This window comes from Hyperolius riggenbachi, chromosome 1 (genome assembly GCF_040937935.1).
Source record: "Hyperolius riggenbachi isolate aHypRig1 chromosome 1, aHypRig1.pri, whole genome shotgun sequence".
Lineage (NCBI taxonomy): Eukaryota > Metazoa > Chordata > Amphibia > Anura > Hyperoliidae > Hyperolius > Hyperolius riggenbachi.
This window is the reverse complement of record NC_090646.1, coordinates 681145585-681165793: the sequence shown is the minus strand read 5'-3', so window position 1 is coordinate 681165793 and position 20209 is coordinate 681145585. Positions and strand designations below refer to the sequence as shown.

Here is a 20209-nt window from a genome sequence, read left to right as displayed (position 1 = left end):
ACACCATGGACCTCTTAAATAAATTACATGATGTGCACATTACAGAGAATGTTTGGTTGGCCAGTCTTGACGTTGAATCGTTATATAACAACATTGGTCATGACCTTGGCTTGAGGGCCACTGAATACTTCCTCAAAACAAGAAGTATTCATATGAAAGATCATTCATCCTTAATTCTGGGATTAATAGAATTCATTCTCACTCACAATTATTTCTTATTTCAAAATAAGTATTATCTACAGATGAGAGGATGTGCCATGGGGACGGCCTGTGCCCCTTCGTACGCTAATTTGTTTTTGGGGTGGTGGGAGGATACTGTGGTGTTTGGTGAGGAGCTTGCAGTGTACACCTCCCATGTCATTTTCTGGGGCCGTTTTATAGACGACATCTTTGTCCTATGGGACGGCCCCAGAGATCTCTTTGTTGATTTTGTCGAGCAACTCAACTCCAACGATATTGGAATGTTCTTCACCCACGAGATTGACAAAAATTCGATTAACTTTCTTGATGTACAAATTACTAAGAACAACCGTGGAGGTTTAGACACTAAGATTTATCGTAAACCAACAGCCACAAATTCATTGTTATCATGGGAAAGTTACCACCCTGAACCCCTTAAAAAGGGCATCCCTAAAGGGCAGTTTCTTAGAGCTCGTAGAAACTGTTCTAACCAGCCGGATTTCGATAAAGAGTGTCAAATCTTGGAAAAAAGATTTTCTGAACGTGGGTATCCTAAAACAGTAATATCTGGAGCATGTGAGAAAGCAAGAGCAGTTGAAAGGAAAGAATTGTTGATCCCAAAAAATAGGGATCAAACGGTGGGAGGGAATAAACCCAGACTGATTAGTACGTTTTCGAGCCAATCTAATAACATCAAAAAAATGATTGACAGACATTGGTCAATTTTGAAACTGGATCCACAACTGAATGCATATTTACCACGAGCCCCTTTAATCACATATAGAAGAGGGAGGAACTTGGGTGATAATCTAATGCATTCCTTTCTTCCTGTAAAAGGTGATGGGGCAGGCACTATTAAAAAAACCTGGCTCAGTGGCCCTTTGAAAGGAATGTACAAATGCGGCAAGTGTAAAGCTTGTATAAATGTATGCAAATGCAAGGACTTCATTGCCCCTAAGGATGGGCGTACCTTCGAATTATTTGATTTTTTCAACTGCGAGACAGAAGGGGTCGTATATGCGATACAGTGCCCCTGTCCCCTATTATATATAGGGGAAACAACAAGGGCAGTCAAAGTCAGGATTATGGAACACCTTGGTGATATTCTCCATAAACGCCAAACATCAGTGGCAAAACATTTTGTGGAGAAACACAGTGGTGACCCTAACTGCCTGCGCTTTTGGGTAATACAGAGATGGAAAATGGGTCAGAGAGGGGGTAATCTGGACCAGAAACTGAGACAGTTAGAGGCCCGTTGGATTTACCGACTGGGTACTCTGAACCCAGGTGGCCTGAATGAGGGGTTCACCTTTGCCCCCTTCATTTAAATCCCCCCGTACAGTCAATCTTTCCTCCCCTCCTTTATATTTTTTCTGCAAATGTCCCATATCTCTCTTGCCTTCCCTGACCGTATTCTGATGGGCTGGTCCCTACCTTCCACAAAAGGAACAGTGACTAGAATGTCTTCCTGGATGTTTGATACGTACCTCTGGCTCCTTCAGGCTGTTGTCTAGAGTGGGACCTCTGTAACTGCGAGGACACAGATATGCCATCTATATTAATATGTATGGTTGCTCTCCTTAATCCATATGGAGAGCGCGGACGATTGAAAAGAATAATGCATTATTGGGTGCTTTTAAAAATGGGGGGATTTGTTTTCCCATAAACTCCCCCCCCCTGCATGATGGTGAGTGTGTACAGTGCACTTATGCATTCTGAGGGTTTATGTATGTCTCTTTAATTAAACAAGTGGCATCTATTAGTTATATGAATATCCAGATATATACATCTAGGTCACTTGATAAAATCTTCCTCGCTAGTGGATTGAGTTCCCCCCTCTTATTTACAGTATTTAAGTTCTCCCTCAGATACGCTCTACACGCGCTGCTGTCAGCGCTGTATGTTTATGTTGCGGGGGGTTGCCATAGCAACCAGGCTTTTTGGGCGGAGACGCGGCTAGGACCGCTCTGACGGTGACGTCACCTAATTTATGCACTGCTTGTGTGCACGGATAGATATGCGGAAGCCGCTTAAAATATAACGCGGCTCCCCATTGGCCCAATGCAGTATGCATTATGCTGTGCGCGCCGTGATAGGCACACACAGTACGCCCTTTTGGCTTACCCCTCAGCCAATCAGTAACCAGCGTTCTCGGACGGAACTTTAATGGTATTTTACCACTATTCTAGGAGAGGGGATTACTCTATTTATACTGTGGCCGACTACACGCATATAGGTCTACTGAATCCTGTAAGTAGAGCGCTGGATACTGCCTTTTAGTTACTTTTTGTGACATTATGAATACCTATGACTCTGATGCCGATTGGCTGATATTGGGATGGACGAGTGTAGTAGCCAATACAAAGGCAGGTTGTAGGTTGTCTAGTGGGCGGGTCTAGGCACCCCCCTTCCCAGAATCCAGTGCAAGACTCCCACTAGTATAAAAGGACAGCTTGCTGCGGTCAGTACTCATTTGGCTACCATACTGGGGCCATACTAGCTACTACTCTAATATGTGTACTATGTGATACTGATAATGTCTTTATTATTTTAGCACTTTGGCACCTTAGCACTTTAACACTGTTAGCTCCTGACGAAGTTTCTAATTTATTGAAACGAAACATGTAGGGTTTTTTGGTGTGGGGTTTATAATAATCAACAATGGGAAATTGGTAGGCTTGTCGTTATGACTAACTACCCGTACCTACCAACCCAATTGTTACACGTGTTCACTATTAGTAGTATTTGTACTTGATCCTTTTAGAAACATGAATTAAAAGTTATGTTTTATCGCTATTTTTCCTCCGAGAGGGTATTAATTGTGAATTCCTCCTAAATCAGGTGTGTTGTTAATATCGCTAACACTTTATCTCTTAAATTATCCAAATGCGGTTCACATTTCGAAATGAACCTATAGGTGGTTTATCACTCCAAGGAAATTTGCACCTTTTTCTAAAGACAGTTCCCCTGTGTTGGAAATGTGGAGGTGATGTAGGCACGCTATTTCATATGTTTTGGCACTGCCCCCTGGTGACTATCTTAGGGTGTAATATAGAGTCATTGGTACAAAAGTATATATTCCCAGAATTACAGACCTCTCTTCGATTGGCACTATTGCTAGTGGGGTTTAATGACATCCCTAGGGCCCATCTCCGGGTAATCTGCTACATCATACTAGTTGCCTTACACCTGAACTTCTTAAACTTGAAATAGTCTGATAAAATATCAGTGTCTCTATTGCTCTCTTTAGTTCGGAGGAATTTAGTGATGGAATCAATAGTTAGGAATCGGTTAGCTATTAATAATGAGGACAATAATGGCCTCGATTCATCATTGTCTTTGAGATAACTTTTTCCAGTTTGTTAAATTACCGAATTCGAAGTTTAGCGATTTCTAGTTGTATTCATCAAGGTTTTTCCTCATTCGGTGTGAATTCGATAACAATTCGGTAACCATTCGGTAACGTGTCGATATTTCCATTTTACAGCGGTAATTTAACACAAGGCCATAAGATTCCCATGGAATTGTGGGTAAAAGACAGTCCTTTGAGCACTACGTAGCAACATTCTGAATAGGGCTTAACACCTGGACCAGGATTCTGGAAGTGGTTGGGACAATCCCACAATTTGATAGGAGCCTTTTCTAAAAAAATATAGTGCAGCTAGCAAATTAGTTAACCCTGGCACTGCCTGTGTTCTCTTACAAGATGATTCAAGAGAAATGCAGATGTCGTGTTTATAGCAAATAAATCTATTCTCTTACAAATGTATATGGTTGCAGACCTTATTCTTGCCCTTCTGCGCCTTTGAATCACTCTCAGCTGATACATAACCACTTCAAATGGCTCCATCTTCTCTGTCAGCAATGATCTGACAGGAATAACGACAGAGCAGTGAAGGAGATAACTAATCCTAAATGTAACGCTAAACCACGCCCACTTTCATTGTCATGAATTGCACTTTCTTCCGTTTTAGCGAATCGTTACCGAATCGTTACCGAATGTTCGCTAACAGCTGTAGATAACTTTGATGAATCCTGAAATGAAGTTAACAAATTCGGTATTTTACCAAACTGTTGTTAACAAATTTGCTAAGTGTTGATGAATCGAGGCCTATGTATTTCCAGATTTCTGTCTCTTATATGAAGAACGGTCTTTTGCTGGAATTCTTATCAGTACCTGGATGTTCATAAAAGCTGTTATGTTTTTGTTGTTTTTTTTTCTATGATTGTTTTTTTTCTTTATTTTCCTTTTCTGCTGCTCTCTGTTTGTACATTTCAAAGATAAAGCAATTGTTGGTTTGTGTTACTTTCATTTGTTAACCACTTCAGCCCACAGGGTTGAATTTTTTTTGCCTCTGAGCAACTTTCACCTCCCATTCATTTGCCAATAACTTATCACTACTCGGCACAATGAATGGATCTATATCTTGTTTTTTCCACCACCAATTAGGCTTTCTGTGGGTGGTACATTTTGCTGAGAATTAATTTATTCTAAATCAATTTTAACAGGAATATTAAGAAAGAAATGGAAAAAATTATTATTTCTCAGTTTTTGGCCATTATAGTTTGAAATTCATACATGCTACCATAATTAAAACCCATGTACTTTATTTGCCAATTTGTCCTGCTTATTACACAATTTAAATTATGTCCCTATCACAATGTATGGCGCCGATATTCAATTTGGAAGTAAAGGTGCAATTTTCCAATTTGTGTCCATCACTATTTACAAGCCCATAATTTTAAAAAAATATATTCACACACTCCTTTGACATGCATATTTATAAAGTTCAGACCCTTAGGTAACTATTTATGTTTGTTTTTGTTTTTTTTTATTACTGTAATTTTTTTTTTTTTTTTATGAAAAATCGTATGTGGGTAATTTTTGGTGTTGGAGGTAAACAGTTATTTTTTAATGTAAAAATGTGTATTTGTGTATTGTACAATGTTTGTGGGTGTAATTTACTATTTGGCCTCAAGATGGCCAGTCAAATAGTCCTGGGGGGCGATCAAGCTCGCTCCCAGGAAGAAGATTGAAGCAGGGGAACTTTTTGGAATGCAGAAAAGCTGCAGCGTCTGGAGAGACGCTGTCGGCTTTTCTCCGGGGGGATCCGATCAGTGAAAGGGATCTATAATCCCTTTCACTGTTCGCTGGGCTAACGGCCGGTAGCGGGGGCGCGCACGGGGGGGGGGGGGGTCCGCGGGAGCGCGCGCGACCCGCGGGAGTGCGTGCAGCCTAACTGGACGAAAAATTTCGTCCAGTTAGGCTGAAGTGGTTAATATCTGTCATGTAAAATATACGGATTATGAGTGCATAGTTTATGATGCCCATCATTTGCATACCATTGCATTTATTTTATAATGGTTACTTTATTGCATTTCTCTGTTTTCTTGTAAAGCAATGAATCAATAAAAAATCATTATAATGAAAAAAAGCAATGAAGCAGACAAAGACACATGTGCAGGGCTGCTGCTTATGAGTTATTTAAACACTATATTAATGCTATATCTCTGCTTTCTGTGGTTCTGAATAGATTCTAGTCACAAAATTACTGTTTCTGTATGCTGGATGTGCTGGACATAGTTCTCCATAGTAATGTCCACAGTGAAAATTGTTCTCTGTAAATGTCATATTTTCTTCACATAAGAAATGAACAGATGAAAAAAACCCTTGTATTGCTATTTGCTCGTAAATACATTTAGAATGTTAGTTAACTTTGGTAGATTTTCTTTAAAGCAGTAGGATCAGCCATACTATGCCAGGGAAAAAAACACATATATAAGTAGATAAATACTTGATCTACTTACATAACACATGTATTATACTGTCCACATTTTGATTTCAGTGAATGTTATATAGTAAATGAAGATAATTCTGTTCCTGGTGGGCGCCATGTATTTTGCCCACAGTTTAGACTAAATCCTGATGTAATTTCTGGCCTTTACTTTTTTTTCCTTTTCTCCTCCAATCGCTGAGTCACCTCAGCCTTGCTTGTAAACACAAGTGAGCAGGGGATCGTGTTTCAGATAAGCAGCTAGGCAGGGAAATAAATGGAAGAGGAGGAATATATTATAGATAAAAATAACCCCCTGCATGCAACTGTTCGGCACTGAATACTAAAGGGCCAGTGTTCCTAAAGTATGTGATAACTCCAAACCATAACAGCAGAAAAAGTTTTGAAAGTTTTGAATGCAGGATTAACATATTTATCACTTAATACACTCAGACCAGTTGCCGTTGAAATTTGATTTTTATGGTGACAAACCCGCTTTAAGGAAACAAAACTACCTTTGGTGGTTTTGGTCAATTGGTATTATTTTTAGTGTATGCAAAATCCTTACCAGGATCCAAAGTAATGTTGAGGTCAACTCCCAAAATAACGTGACGTGCGCCGGGTGTGATGCTTACTTCCTGGTCGCTCCCATCATGCTTTGCTGTACTCTGCTGTGTGGCACGCACGTGCATGGGCATGCGATCATTTCCGCATGTACTTTTGCGTTCGTGATCGTATTGTGAATGATTATTCGCAGGTGCGCATGCACAGCTTTTAAACTTCATGCCAAAATGGGGAGCCACCTATAAAAGCCAGTTCCTCTTTGTAACCAATGCTGACAGTTCGTTTTCAGCTCTGGTTAGGGTTAGCTTGTATCTGCTTATTATCATGATTGATAACCTGTGTTTGACCCGGCTTGTACCTTGACTACTCTATGATCTCCACCTGCCCAGAACCTTGGCTTTTTGCACCAGTTACGATTTTCTTCACCTGTCCTGAGCCTTCGTCTATCTACTTACCATGTTGCAATGTCGTCTGTTGTACGTACCACTGTTAGGGTAACCTGAGGAACAACCTGTTGGGCACTAGGCAGCAAAGTCCATCGGCCCTTGGGGACCACTCTGAAGAAGAGCTGTGGTCACTTAGATTCTGAGTATATCTTGAGATCATAGCACACACCATTTCTTTAGAGAGAAGTGATGACTCGATAAAAATAAATTTGAATAGCCTTTGTGGATAAAGGCAGAATGCCATGATCTTGTATAGTGTGTTTCCTGCAGAAATAAGATAACAGGGTTCCTACTCTTGCAATACTACATGCACATAGCTTGCTTAAATAGATAGTTGAACCCTCATGTGTTATGTGATACTATTTATGGTGGGAAAAAGTAAAGCAAATATCCACAGAGAAAATTTCCAAATGCTCTAATCGCTCAGATAGCAGACAACCAACGCAGATTTTGTCGGGCAAATTAAGGCGTGGTTATGATGATGTCACACAAGCTGTGACTATGATATCAAAATAATTTAAGATACTTATAAGCAGGGGAATGCCTAAATCATTTGATTCCTGATATACAGATATGCCTGCTTTATGAGTTCTTTATTCAACAATTCTTATTACATTGGTACAATATGAAAGAATGCAAACAAACAAAAAAATAGAAAACTAATTTATTAATACAAATATATTATTTCAATAAAAGAATGCAAATTAAGTAAGCTTCAGATAAAATGTAAACTGTAAGCTTATTTATAATATAGTCAAACTCACAGATTCATCATCAAATAAAACTTTGTAAGTAATAGGCTTGATATAAAACCCTTTAAGATATGTCTAGCCACGCAATATCAAATGTTTAATGTTAACAGGCAATAGACTAGAGATAAAAACTCAGAGCATACCTATGAATGAAACAATGTCAGTTAATCATAAAAGGGCGTGTCCACTACACCAGTCACTATGAGACATATGAAGGTAATATGGCTGACCCATCTTGCATCTGCAATACCATATAACAGTGCATTCTACAACCAGTATTCCGCTTCAAACAATCTGACTAATCTAACCTGCACAACAACATTTAGTTAGAAAGATAGGAAAACATGCAATGGAAAAATATTAAATGATCTGGCCTGCTTTTTGAGTACAATTAATAATCATAAGGCAACACATATTATACCTGGGAGTGGCCCCTCATAAGAGAAAAACAACATCTATTTTAAAAACAAACTGGATACGAGAAAAGAAAAACCTGGTCTGTTTAAGAAGTTTTATGTTTCCTCTTAAGTTGCAGCTTGGATGTCGTTTTATATTGACAATACAGAAAAATCTATGAGAAAAATAATATCCAATACAAACAAGTTTTTTCAGTGTGCACTCTGAGAAAACCTGCCCCTATGGGTGACTATATAATAACTAATAATAAAAAATAATCATCATAAATCCAAGCTGTTACTTAGATAATAATATAATAAAAACATTCATATTTACCAAAATCAATGCCCTGGGAGTGTGTCTGGTGTGTGGTGGTCTGTCTGTGTTTTTAGATGAGTAGCCCTTGCTAATTTATCCTCATCATTATCTACAAAGTCAGCCTCTGAGATATCCTATAACCAATCAGTGACCAGTGGGTGTTTCTTTTTCCATTAATTAAATAAATAATGGATTTCTCCATTAGGGGCCCCCTTGATTCAATGATCCATACCGTCATGCCACCAGGTGGCATCATTTGATCACATTTGAAATAAAATTTGAACTATGCCCCACTGGTTTGACAAGATTAATTATTATTTACTATTTCCCCATGAAGGAAAACAAAAGTTTGCTTTCTTAACCTCCCTGGCGGTAACGTTCGGGGTAAGCCGTGCAGGAGGATTTCTCAGGCCCTGCTTGGCCGATTTGCATAATTATTTTTTTTGCTACACGCAGCTGGCATGGATTAATCGTGTTTGCCAGGGCATACGAGCAAAGTGGGTTTGGAACATTTGTGAGCGGTGCTCCTATGTCCTGACAAACGCCATGCCTCTCTTTTTTTCACATCTTTCGGCAGATATTTTTTTATGCTCATTGATCAATGCGAATGCGAGAATCTTTGCCATTTATTTTTCCTTTTATGGAAAAAAAAAAGTGCATCACCCGTATGCCCAATATAAGGAGTATAGCAGTATCTCCTAATACTGGCCATACTTGTAATGATTGCGGAGACACTAAAATGCCAGGACAGACCCCACAAGTGACCCCATTTTGGAAAGAAGACACCCTAAGGTATTCTCTGAGGGGCATGGTGAGTTCATAAATTTTATTTTTTGTCACAAGTTAGCAAAAATTGATTTTATTTCTCACAAAGTGTCATTTTCCGCTAACTTGTGACAAAAAAAAAAAATTCTATGAACTCACTATGCCCCCTAGTGGAATACCTTGGGGTCTCTTCTTTCCAAAATGGAGTTATTTTTGGGGTGTGTTTACTGTCCTGGCATTGTTTGGGGGGGCTAAATTGTGAGCACCCTGTAAAGCCTAAAGCTCAACACACACCATACAATCTTGGTTGTACAGATTTACCAAATCTATGTAGTATAAGGGCCAACAGATTGAAAATACCTAGTATGATTAATTGGATAAGCTCTTATACTACATGAAAGTGGTAAGATTGAACAACCAAGATTGTATGGTGTGTGTTGAGCCTTAAGGTGCTCATTGGACTTTGGGCCCCTTTGCGCAGTTAGGCTGCAAAAAAGTGTCAGATATGTGGTATCGCCGTTCTCAGGCGTACAGTTGTGTTCAAAATTATTCAACCCCCAATGCTGTAAAGGGTTTTAGGGAATTCAGTGTACATTTGTAATTGTGTTCAGTATGAAATCTTAAGACCCAAATGCAACTAAAATTACATCAATTGTTTTTGTAATACAGTATTAAATGTTTTTTTGTGTCATTTCTTCATTGACACAATTATTCAACCCTTAAAGACTACCACTCTTAAGAACAGAAGTTCATTCAAGTGTTTTCGATCAGGTATTTAAAACACCTGTGGATGTCAACGAGCAGCAATCAAGCATAATAAGCACCAATTAGGTAGATGGTGAGGTCAAGAGAATGGTCCAGGAAGACAAGAGAATATGTGATTTCTCTTCACAGGAAGGGCAATGGCTATAAGAAGATTGCAAAGATGTTAAACATACCAAGAGACACCATAGGAAGCATCATTCACAAATTCAAGGCAAAGGGCACTGTTGAAACGCTACCTGGTCGTGGCAGAAAGAAAATGCTGACTTTGACTGCTGTGCGCTACCTGAAGCGCAAAGTGGAGAAAAGTCCCTGTGTGACTGCTGAGGAACTGAAAAAAGATTTGTTAGATGCGGGTACTGAAGTTTCAGCTCAGACAATAAAGCGCACACTGCGCAATGAAGGCCTCCATGCCAGAACTCCCAGACGTACCCCCTTGCTGTCTCCAAAGAATAAGAAGAGTCGACTGCAGTATGCCAAAAGTCATGTGGACAAACCACAAAAGTTTTGGGATAGCGTTCTGTGGACTGATGAAACAAAATTAGAACTGTTTGGGCCTATGAATCAATGCTATGTTTGGAGGAGGAAGAACAAGACCTATGAAGAAAAGAACACCTTGCCTACTGTGAAGCATGGCGGGGGGTCAATCATGCTTTGGGGCTGTTTTGCTTCTGCAGGTACAGGGAAGCTTCAGTGTGTGCAAGGTACCATGAATTCTCTTCAGTACCAGGAGATATTGGATGAAAATGTGATGCAGTCCGTCACAAACCTGAGGCATGGGAGACGTTGGACCTTTCTACAGGACAATGATCCCAAGCATACCTCCAAGTCCACTAGACTAGAGCATGGTTGCAGATTAAAGGCTGGAACATCTTGGAGTTGCCATCGCAGTCACCAGACTTAAATCCGATTGAGAACCTCCGGTGGGACTTAAAGAGACTCCGTAACAAAAATTGTATCCTGTTTTTTATCATCCTACAAGTTCCAAAAGCTATTCTAATGTGTTCTGGCTTACTGCAGCACTTTCTGCTATCACAGTCTCTGTAATAAATCAATGTATCTTTCCCTTGTCAGACTTGTCAGCCTGTGTCTGGAAGGCTGCCAAGTTCTTCAGTGTTGTGGTTCTGCTATGAATTCCCCCTTCCAGGCCCCTCTATGCACACTGCCTGTGTATTATTTAGATTAGAGCAGCTTCTCTCTTCTCTCTTATCTTTTACAAGCTGGATAAATCGTCCTCTGAGCTGGCTGGGCTTTCACATACTGAAGAATTACAGACAAGGGCAAAGCTTTTTGCAGGAGAAAAAAGAGTAGCCTGAAACTTCAGTGCATGAGAACTGCAGGGAGAAAGAAACACACAAATGATCTCTTGAGATTCAAAAGGAAGGCTGTATACAGCCTGATTGTGTATGGATGTATTTTCTATGTGTGGACATACAGTACATCAACCTACTTCCTGTTTTGGTGGCCATTTTGTTTGTTTATAAACAAACTTTTTAAAACTGTTTTTAACCACTTTTAATGTGGCGAGGAGCGGTGAAATTGTGACAGAGGGGAATAGGAGATGTCCCCTAACGCACTGGTATGTTTACTTTTGTGCGATTTTAACAATACAGATTCTCTTTAAAGAAAGCAGTTGCAGCACACAAGCCTAAGAATGTGATTGAACTGGAGGCTTTTTCCCATGAAGAATGGGCTAAGATACCTGTAGATCGCTGCAAGACACTTGTGTCAAGCTATGCTTCACATTTAACCTGCTGGGCGGTCTGGACGAGCTCAGCTCGTCCAGTACCGCCGGAGCCTGCCGCTCAGGCCCTGCTGGGCCGATTTGGGTCAAATAAAAAGCAGCACACGCAGCCGGCACTTTGCCAGCTGCGTGTGCTGCCTGATCGCCGCCGCTCTGCGGCGATCCGCCGCGAGCAGCGGCGAAAGAGGGTCCCCCCAGCCGCCTGAGCCCAGCGTAGCCGGAAAACAAAAAGGAGGCGGCTGACGTCAGGACGTCGGCTGACGTCGATGACGTCACTCCGCTCGTCGCTATGGCGACGATGTAAGCAAAACAAGGAAGGCTGCTCATTGCGGCCTTCCTTGTTTATTCTGGGCGCCGGAGGCGATCGGAAGAACGCCTCCGGAGCGCCCTCTAGTGGGCTTTCATGCAGCCAACTTTCAGTTGGCTGCATGAAATAGTTTTTTTTTTATTAAAAAAAAAACCCTCCCGCAGCCTCCCTGGCGATCTTAATAGAACGCCAGGCAGGTTAAAAGCTGTTATAACTGGAAAAGGATGTTGTACTAAGTACTAAGAATGAATGTCACTTGGGGGTTGAATAAAACTGATAATGATGTGAGCACAGACAAGACATTTGTGGTTATTGCATTATAAATGTTGTGTTATATTTGTCTGACTTACAAGTGCCTCTTTGATTTAATTGTAAACAAGATGACTGAAATGATCAAAATCCTGTCAAACTGGCCAAATCACTCAATTTCCGTTTGGGTTTAATAATTTTGAACACAACTGTAGTAGTATAATGTGTTTTGGGGTGTCTTTCCACACATACTCATGCTGGGTGGGAGAAATACAGTGGGTTGCAAAAGTATTCGGCCACATTGAAGTTTTCCACATTTGGGGCCTGATTCACAAAGCGGTGCTAACAGTTAGCACCAGGGCCGGGCCGAGGCATAGGCTGGAGAGGCTCCAGCCTCAGGGCGCAGTGTAGGAGGGGGCGCACAATTCATTCAGCTGTCATTCCTAATTGTGTATGAAGCAGAAAGTAATAAGAAAAGGGGATACATGGCAGTGACTGCAAGCCAGATAACTAGATATTAAGGTGTTGGGGTGGTTGTGGGCCCTGTGGCCCTCTTAGTCTAATAACAATCCGTGTGTGACAGCTGGGGTGGGAGGGATGGAGGGGCGCACTTTGGCGTCTCAGCCTTGGGTGCTGGAGGACCTTGTCCCTGCTCTGGTTAGCACGCTGGTGAAAAGCCCTTTATCACGCCTAAACTCAGTTTAGGCATGATAAGTTTAGGCATGATAAGTTTAGGTGTGATAAGTTTAGGCATGATAAGTTTAACCTCTTGCCGACCGCGTCACGCCGGCAGGCGTGGCCGCGGCGGCAGCCCCAGGACCGCCTAACGCCAATTGGCGTAAAGTCCTGGGGCTCTGTTTTGCATGAGATCACGCGCATGGTGCGCGCGGAGCTCCGCCCCGCCTTCAGTCTCCGAGCGGCTATTGCCGCTCGGGAGACTGTTAGACGGCGATCACGCCGTCTATTTACTAGGTGCAGCGCTGCGATGAGCAGCAGAGCTGCACTGGGGACAGCCGTGTGACACGGCTGTCCCCATGGGGGACAAGAGAGCGATCGGCTCTCATAGGCAGAAGCCTATGACAGCCGATCACCGTAATTGGCCGGCTGTGGGGTGGGAGGGAGGGAGGGAGGGAAGGGGTTTAAAGCAACAGTTTTTTTTTTTTTTAAAAAGCAGCAACACAAATATTGATAAAAAAAAAATAAACATGGGGGGAGCGATCAGACCCCACCAACAGAGAGCTCTGTTGGTGGGGAGAAAAGGGGGGGGGGGGAATCACTTGTGTGCTGTGTTGTGCAGCCCTGCAGCTTGGCCTTGAAGCTGCAGTGGCCAATTTAGCTAAAAATTGCCTTTAGGTGTGATAAGTTTTTAGGCATGATAAGTTTAAGCACCAACTGGGTTAGCACCGCAGTGCACAGCTGATCAAAAGTTTTGCGCTAGCAAAGTCTGGTGCACTTTGCATAGAATTTAATGGCGCTGCTTTGCGTGCGGGACTTTGCATGCGATCTAAACTTATCTAAACTTATCATGCCTCAACTTATCATGCCTCAACTTATCATGCCTCAACTTATCATGCCTAAACTTATCATGCCTAAACTGAGTTTAGGCATGATAAAAATGGTTATCACGCCTAAAGTCTTTAACTGGGTTATCACCGCTTTGTGAATCGAGCCCCAACTGCGTTAGCACCGCAGTGCACAGCTGATCAAAAGGTTTGCGCTAGCAAAGTTTGGTGCACTTCGCATAGAGTTTAATGGCGCTGCTTTGCGTGCGGGACTTTGCACGCTATCTACACTTATCTAAACTTAGCATGCCTAAACTTATCACACCTAAACTTATCACGCCTAAACTGGCTTTTCACCAGCGTGGTGCAATGGTTATCACGCCTAAAGTCTGTAACTGGGTTAGCACCGCTTTGTGAATCGAACCCTTTGTCACATTACTGCCAAAAACATGCATCAATTTTATTGGAATTCCACATGAAAGACCAATACAAAGTGGTGTACATGTGAGAAGTGGATCAAAAATCATACATGATTCCAAATATTTGTTTACAAATAATTGACTGCAAAGTGGGGTGTGTGTAATTATTCGGCCCCCTGAGTCAATACTTTGTAGAACCACCTTTTGCTGCAATTACAGCTGCCAGTCTTTTAGGGTATGTCTCTACCAGCTTTGCACATCTAGAGACTGAAATCCTTGCCCATTCTTCTTTGCAAAACAGCTCCAGCTCAGTCAGATTAGATGGACAGCGTTTGTGAACAGCAGTTTTCAGATCTTGCCACAGATTTTTCATTGGATTTAGATCTGGACTTTGACTGGGCCATTCTAACACATAGATATGTTTTGTTTTAAACCGTTCCATTGTTGCCCTAGCTTTATGTTTAGGGTCATTGTCCTGCTGGAAGGTGAACCTCCGCCCCAGTCTCAAGTCTTTTGCAGACTCCAAGAGGTTTTCTTCCACGTTTGTCCTGTATTTGGCTCCATCCATCTTCCCATCAACTCTGACCAGCTTCCCTGTCCCTGCTGAAGAGATGCACCCCCCGAGGATGATGCTGCCACCACCACCATATTTGACAGTGGGGATGGTGTGTTCAGAGTTATGTGCAGTGTTAGTTTTCTGCCACACATAGCGTTTTGCATTTTGGCCAAGAAGTTACATTTTGGTCTCATCTGACCTTCTTCCACATGGTTGCTGTGTCCCCCACATGGCTGGTGGCAAACTGCAAACGGGACTTATTATGCTTTCTGTTAACAATGCCTTTCTTCTTGCCACTCTTCCATGAAGGCCAACTTTGTGCAGTGCATGACTAATAGTTGTCCTATGGACAGATTCCCCCACCTGAGCTGTAGATCTCTGCAGCTCGTCCAGAGTCACCATGGGCCTCTTGACTGCATTTCTGATCAGCGCTCTCCTTGTTCGGCCTGTGAGTTTAGGTGGATGGCCTTGTCTTGGTAGGTTTACAGTTGTGCCATACTCCTTCCATTTCTGAATGATCGCTTGAACAGTGCTCCGTGGGATGTTCAAGGCTTTGGAAATCTTTTTGTAGCCTAAGCCTGCTTTAAATTTCTCAATAACTTTATCCCTGACCTGTCTTATGTGTTCTTTGGACTTCACGGTGTTGTTGCTCCCAATATTCTCTTAGACAACCCCTGAGGCCCTCACAGAGCAGCTGTATTTGTAGATCACACACAGGTGCACTCTAATTAGTCATTAGCACTCATCAGGCAATGCCTATCGGCAACTGACTGCACTCAGATCAAAGGGGGCTGAATAATTACACACACCCCACTTTGTAGTTATTTATTTGTAAAAAATGTTTGGAATCATGTATGATTGCCGTTCCACTTCTCACGTGTACACCACTTTGTGTTGGTCTTTCATGTGGAATTCCAATAAAATTGATTCATGTTTGTGGCAGTAATTTGACAAAATGTGGAAAACTTCAAGGGGGCCGAATACTTTTGCAACCTTTGCAATTCTGTAAAAAAGATTGTCATTTACAGAGATATTTATCCCACCCAACATGGGTAAGTGCGGAAAGACACCCCAAAACACATTATACTACTTCTCCTGAGTACGGCGATACCACATGTGTGGCACTTTTTTGCAGCCTAGCTGTGCAAAGGGGCCCAAAGTCCAATGAGTACCTTTCATGGGTCAGTTTAACTTATTTTAACTTACTTATTTAATTTTTCTTACTTATTTGGTTTCCAGACTATGCCTCACAGTTTAGGGCCCCTAAAATGCCAGGGCAGTATAGGAACCCCACAAGTGACCCCATTTTGGAAAGAAGACACCCCAAGGTATTCACTGAGAGGCATGGTGAGTTCATAGATGATTTTATTTTTTGTCATAAGTTAGCAGAAATGGAAACACAATTTCTTCTAACTTGTGACAAAAAAATAAAATCTTTTATGAACTCGCCATACCCCTCAGCAAATACCTTGGGGTGTCTTCTTTCCAAAATGGGGTCATTTGGGGGTATTTATACTGCATTGGCATTCTAGCACCTCAAGAAACATGACAGGTGCTCAGAAAAGTCAGGGATGCTTCAAACTGCTCAAATTCACTTTTGGCACCATAGTTTGTAAACGCTATAACTTTTACCCAAAGAAATATACACTGAATGGATTTTTTTTTTATCAAAGACATGTAGCACAATACATTAGGACAAAAACTTGTATAGAAATTTTACTTTATTTGAAAAATGTTACCACAGAAAGTACACAATATCATTTCTTTGACAAAATTCCTGTTTTTTTTTTTTTTTGTTTTTTTTTTGATGAAAGTAATGAAAACGAAAAATCACAGCAGCAATCAAATAGCACCAAAAGAAAGCTGTATTAGTGAGAAGTAAAATTTGTTTGGGTGGTAGGTTATATGACCAAGCAAAAAAACGTTATAGCTGCAGTGGTCTGAATTGTGAAAAATGGCCTGGTCTTTAGGGGGTTTAAGCCTGTGGCCCTTAAAGAGACTCTGAAGTCTCTTAAAAATCATCTTTTATTACAAAATCCTGTGTAACATGATAGCCGTAACTAAAATACCGCATCCCCGCGGCTGTAATCTAACTAAATCCGCCCTAACTCCCTGGGGGGCAATCCGGGCAGCGCTTCCGTGAGGCCGAGCTTTCAGCTGCAGCTCTGCCTCTCAGCTCATCTATCAGCGCCGGATCACCGCCTCCGCCCACCCCTCTCAGTCTTTCATCACTGAGAGGGGCGGGGAGAGGTGGGGATACGCCGCTGATAGACGCGTAAGGAGGCAGAGCTGCAGCTGAAAGCTCGGCCTCCTCCAGCAGCAAAATCCACAACCAAGAAAGTCTTGGATTTTGCAAGGGAAAGGGAGGGGGAAGTTAGGGGGATTTAGTTTGATTTCAGCTGCGGGGATGCAGCGTTTTAGTTAGGGCAGCAATGTTAAAGAGGATTTTATAATAAACTTATTTTTAGGAGACTTCAGTGTCTCTTAAAGGGAACCTTAACTGAACGGGGGGTAAGGAGTTTCACTTACCTGGGGCTATTACCAGCCCCCTGCAGCAGTCCTGTGCCCTCGGCGCCGCTCTGGAATCCTCTGGTTGCCGCATTCCGCACGCGTAGATATGCGGCAACGCGTATTTTTGTACGCGTTGTGGTCCGCAATAGCGCTAATTGCATTGGTGAATGCGTCCAATAATACGCATGGCGGCCGGCGACTGGTGAGTCGTCAAAAACGAAACTAAGTGACAGCGGGGGACCAGAGGATCCCAGAGCGGCGCCGAGGGCACAGGACTGCTGCAGGGGGCTGGTAATAGCCCCAGGTAAGTGAAACTCTTTACCCCCCGTTCAGTTAAGGCTCCCTACACAGTGCAAATCCGTTTTCTGATTCCGATTCCGATTTTCCATCCCGATTTCCCCTGACTACCTTCAACAGAAAAATGGATCAAAAAACGCAGCATGCAGTAAAGATTAAAAATCTGAATCGGAGGTAAAAACCGATTAAAAAGCGGAATCGGAAATGCATGCAGTGTGCAAGAGGCCTAAAGTGGTTGAAAGTATAAATTCATGTTAAATATAATGAAAAAAAAATGTAATGTTTTTCTCTTCTCCTGCAGTTTGCAGGGAAATGATCTGCCCTCCAGTTCCTGCCCTGACCTGGCATCCGGAATAAGGAATAACCAGACTCTGAGGAAGCTGGAGTTGTATGCTAATAATCTGGGTGGCGATGAATTCGGTGGCCTGATGGAGGCTCTGCCAACAAGCCGGATAGAGGAATTAGAGTGAGTATAATAGCCCTGATTGTAGCAGAGATCAGCAGAATTATTTCCTTTTATTCCATCACCATTTCCCATTCTCACATCCCCCAATAGTGACCATTGCAGTGACTGGGGGAGGGATTATGGGGGGATTGTGGCTGGTTTGAGGGGTACATCCATACTGCAACTCCCAGTACACCTGGCTCTGTGTATATGTGACACCTATTGCAGTGACTGGGGGAGGATTATGGGGTGTGTGTGGCTGGTTTGGGGGTACATCCATACTGCAGCCCCCAGTACACCTGGCTCTGTGTATATGTGACACCCATTGCAGTGACTGGGGAGGGATTATGGGGGGATTGTGGGTGGTTTGGGGGTACATCCATACTGCAGCCCCCAGTACACCTGACTCTGTGTATATGTGACACCCATTGCAGTGACTGGGGGAGGGATTATGGGGGGATTGTGGCTGGTTTGGGGGTACATCAATACTGCAGCTCCCAGTACACCTGGCTCTGTGTATATGTGACACCCATTGCAGTGACTGGGGAGGGATTATGGGGGGATTGTGGCTGGTTTGGGGGTATATCCATACAGCAGCCCCCAGTACACCTGGCTCTGTGTATTTGTGACACCCATTGCAGTGACTGGGGGAGGGATTATGGGGGGATTGTGGCTGGTTTGGGGGTACATCCATACTGCAGCCCCCAGTACACCTGGCTCTGTGTATATGTGACACCCATTGCAGTGACTGGGGGAGGGATTATGGGGGTGTGTGGCTGGTTTGGGGGTACATCCATACTGCAGCCCCCAGTACACCTGGCTCTGTGTATTTGTGACACCCATTGCAGTGACTGGGGAGGGATTATGGGGGACTGTGACTGGTTTGGAGGTACATCCATACTGCAGCCCCGAGTACACCTGGCTCTGTGTATATGTGACACCCATTGCAGTGACTGGGGGAGGGATTATGGGGGTGTGTGGCTGGTTTGGGGGTACATCCATACTGCAGCCCCCAATACACCTGGCTCTGTGTATATGTGACACCCATTGCAGTGACTGGGGGAGGGATTATGGGGGGATTGTGGCTGGTTTGGGGGTACATCCATACTGCAGTCCCAGTACACCTGGCTCTGTGTATATGTGACATCCATTGCAGTGACTGGGGGGGGGGATTATGGGGGTATTGTGGCTGGTTTGGGGGTACATCCATACTGCAGCCCCCAGTACACCTGGCTCTGTGTATATGTGACACCCATTGCAGTGACTGGGGGAGGGATTATGGGGGGATTGTGGCTGGTTTGGGGGTACATCCATACTGCAGCCCCCAGTACACCTGGCTCTGCGTATATGTGACACCCATTGCAGTGACTGGGGGGGGGGATTATGGGGGTATTGTGGCTGGTTTGGGGGTACATCCATACTGCAGCCCCCAGTACATCTGGCTCTGTGTATATGTGACACCCATTGCAGTGACTGGGGAGGGATTATGGGGGATTGTGGCTGGTTTGGGGGTACATCAATACTGCAGCCCCCAGTACACCTGTCCATGTGTATATGTGACACCCATTGCAGTGACTGGTGGAGGGATTATGGGGGATTGTAGCTGGTTTGGGGGTACATCCATACTGCATCCCCCAGTACACCTGGCTCTGTGTATATGTGACACCCATTGCAGTGACTGGGGGAGGGATTATGGGGGATTGTGGCTGGTTTGGGGGTACATCCATACTGCAGTCCCAGTACACCTGGCTCTGTGTATATGTGACACCCATTGCAGTGACTGGGGGAGGGATTATGGGGGATTGTGGCTGGTTTGGGGGTACATCCATACTGCAGTCCCAGTACACCTGGCTCTGTGTATATGTGACACCCATTGCAGTGACTGGGGGAGGGATTATGGTGTCTGTGACACCCTACCTGATGCCGAACCTTAACCACCTCACCGCACAGACACCCTACCTGATGCCTAACCTCCTCCTGCACAAACTTGCTACCTGACGCTTATCCCAAAATGCCCTCCCACAAATATCCTACCTAATGTCTAACCTTAACCACTTCCCTACCGTGTTAATTAAAATCTATGCCATGTTTGTGGCTGCTTATTTCTGCCAGGGTGTAGATTTCAATTGCCGTGCTGCACGGACCCCCCACTCTCGCCGCTTCTGCTGATCTTGCTGCAGGCCCTGCTCCGCCGTTGTTATGGCAGCCGAGCTCTGTGAGCC

At 43.3% G+C, this 20209-nt stretch overlaps 1 protein-coding gene across 4 annotated transcripts in view; it reads left to right on the top strand.

Annotated features, from left to right (window-relative positions):
- LOC137532562 (NACHT, LRR and PYD domains-containing protein 12-like) overlaps window positions 1–20209 on the top strand; it is a 213506-nt gene that overhangs the window by 150972 nt on the left and 42325 nt on the right. For all 4 annotated transcript variants that reach the window (XM_068253228.1, XM_068253218.1, XM_068253199.1 and 1 more), the window contains one exon: window positions 17844–18008. In XM_068253228.1, the coding sequence (XP_068109329.1) occupies window positions 17844–18008 (165 nt within the window). The remainder of the gene's footprint in view (window positions 1–17843; window positions 18009–20209) is intronic.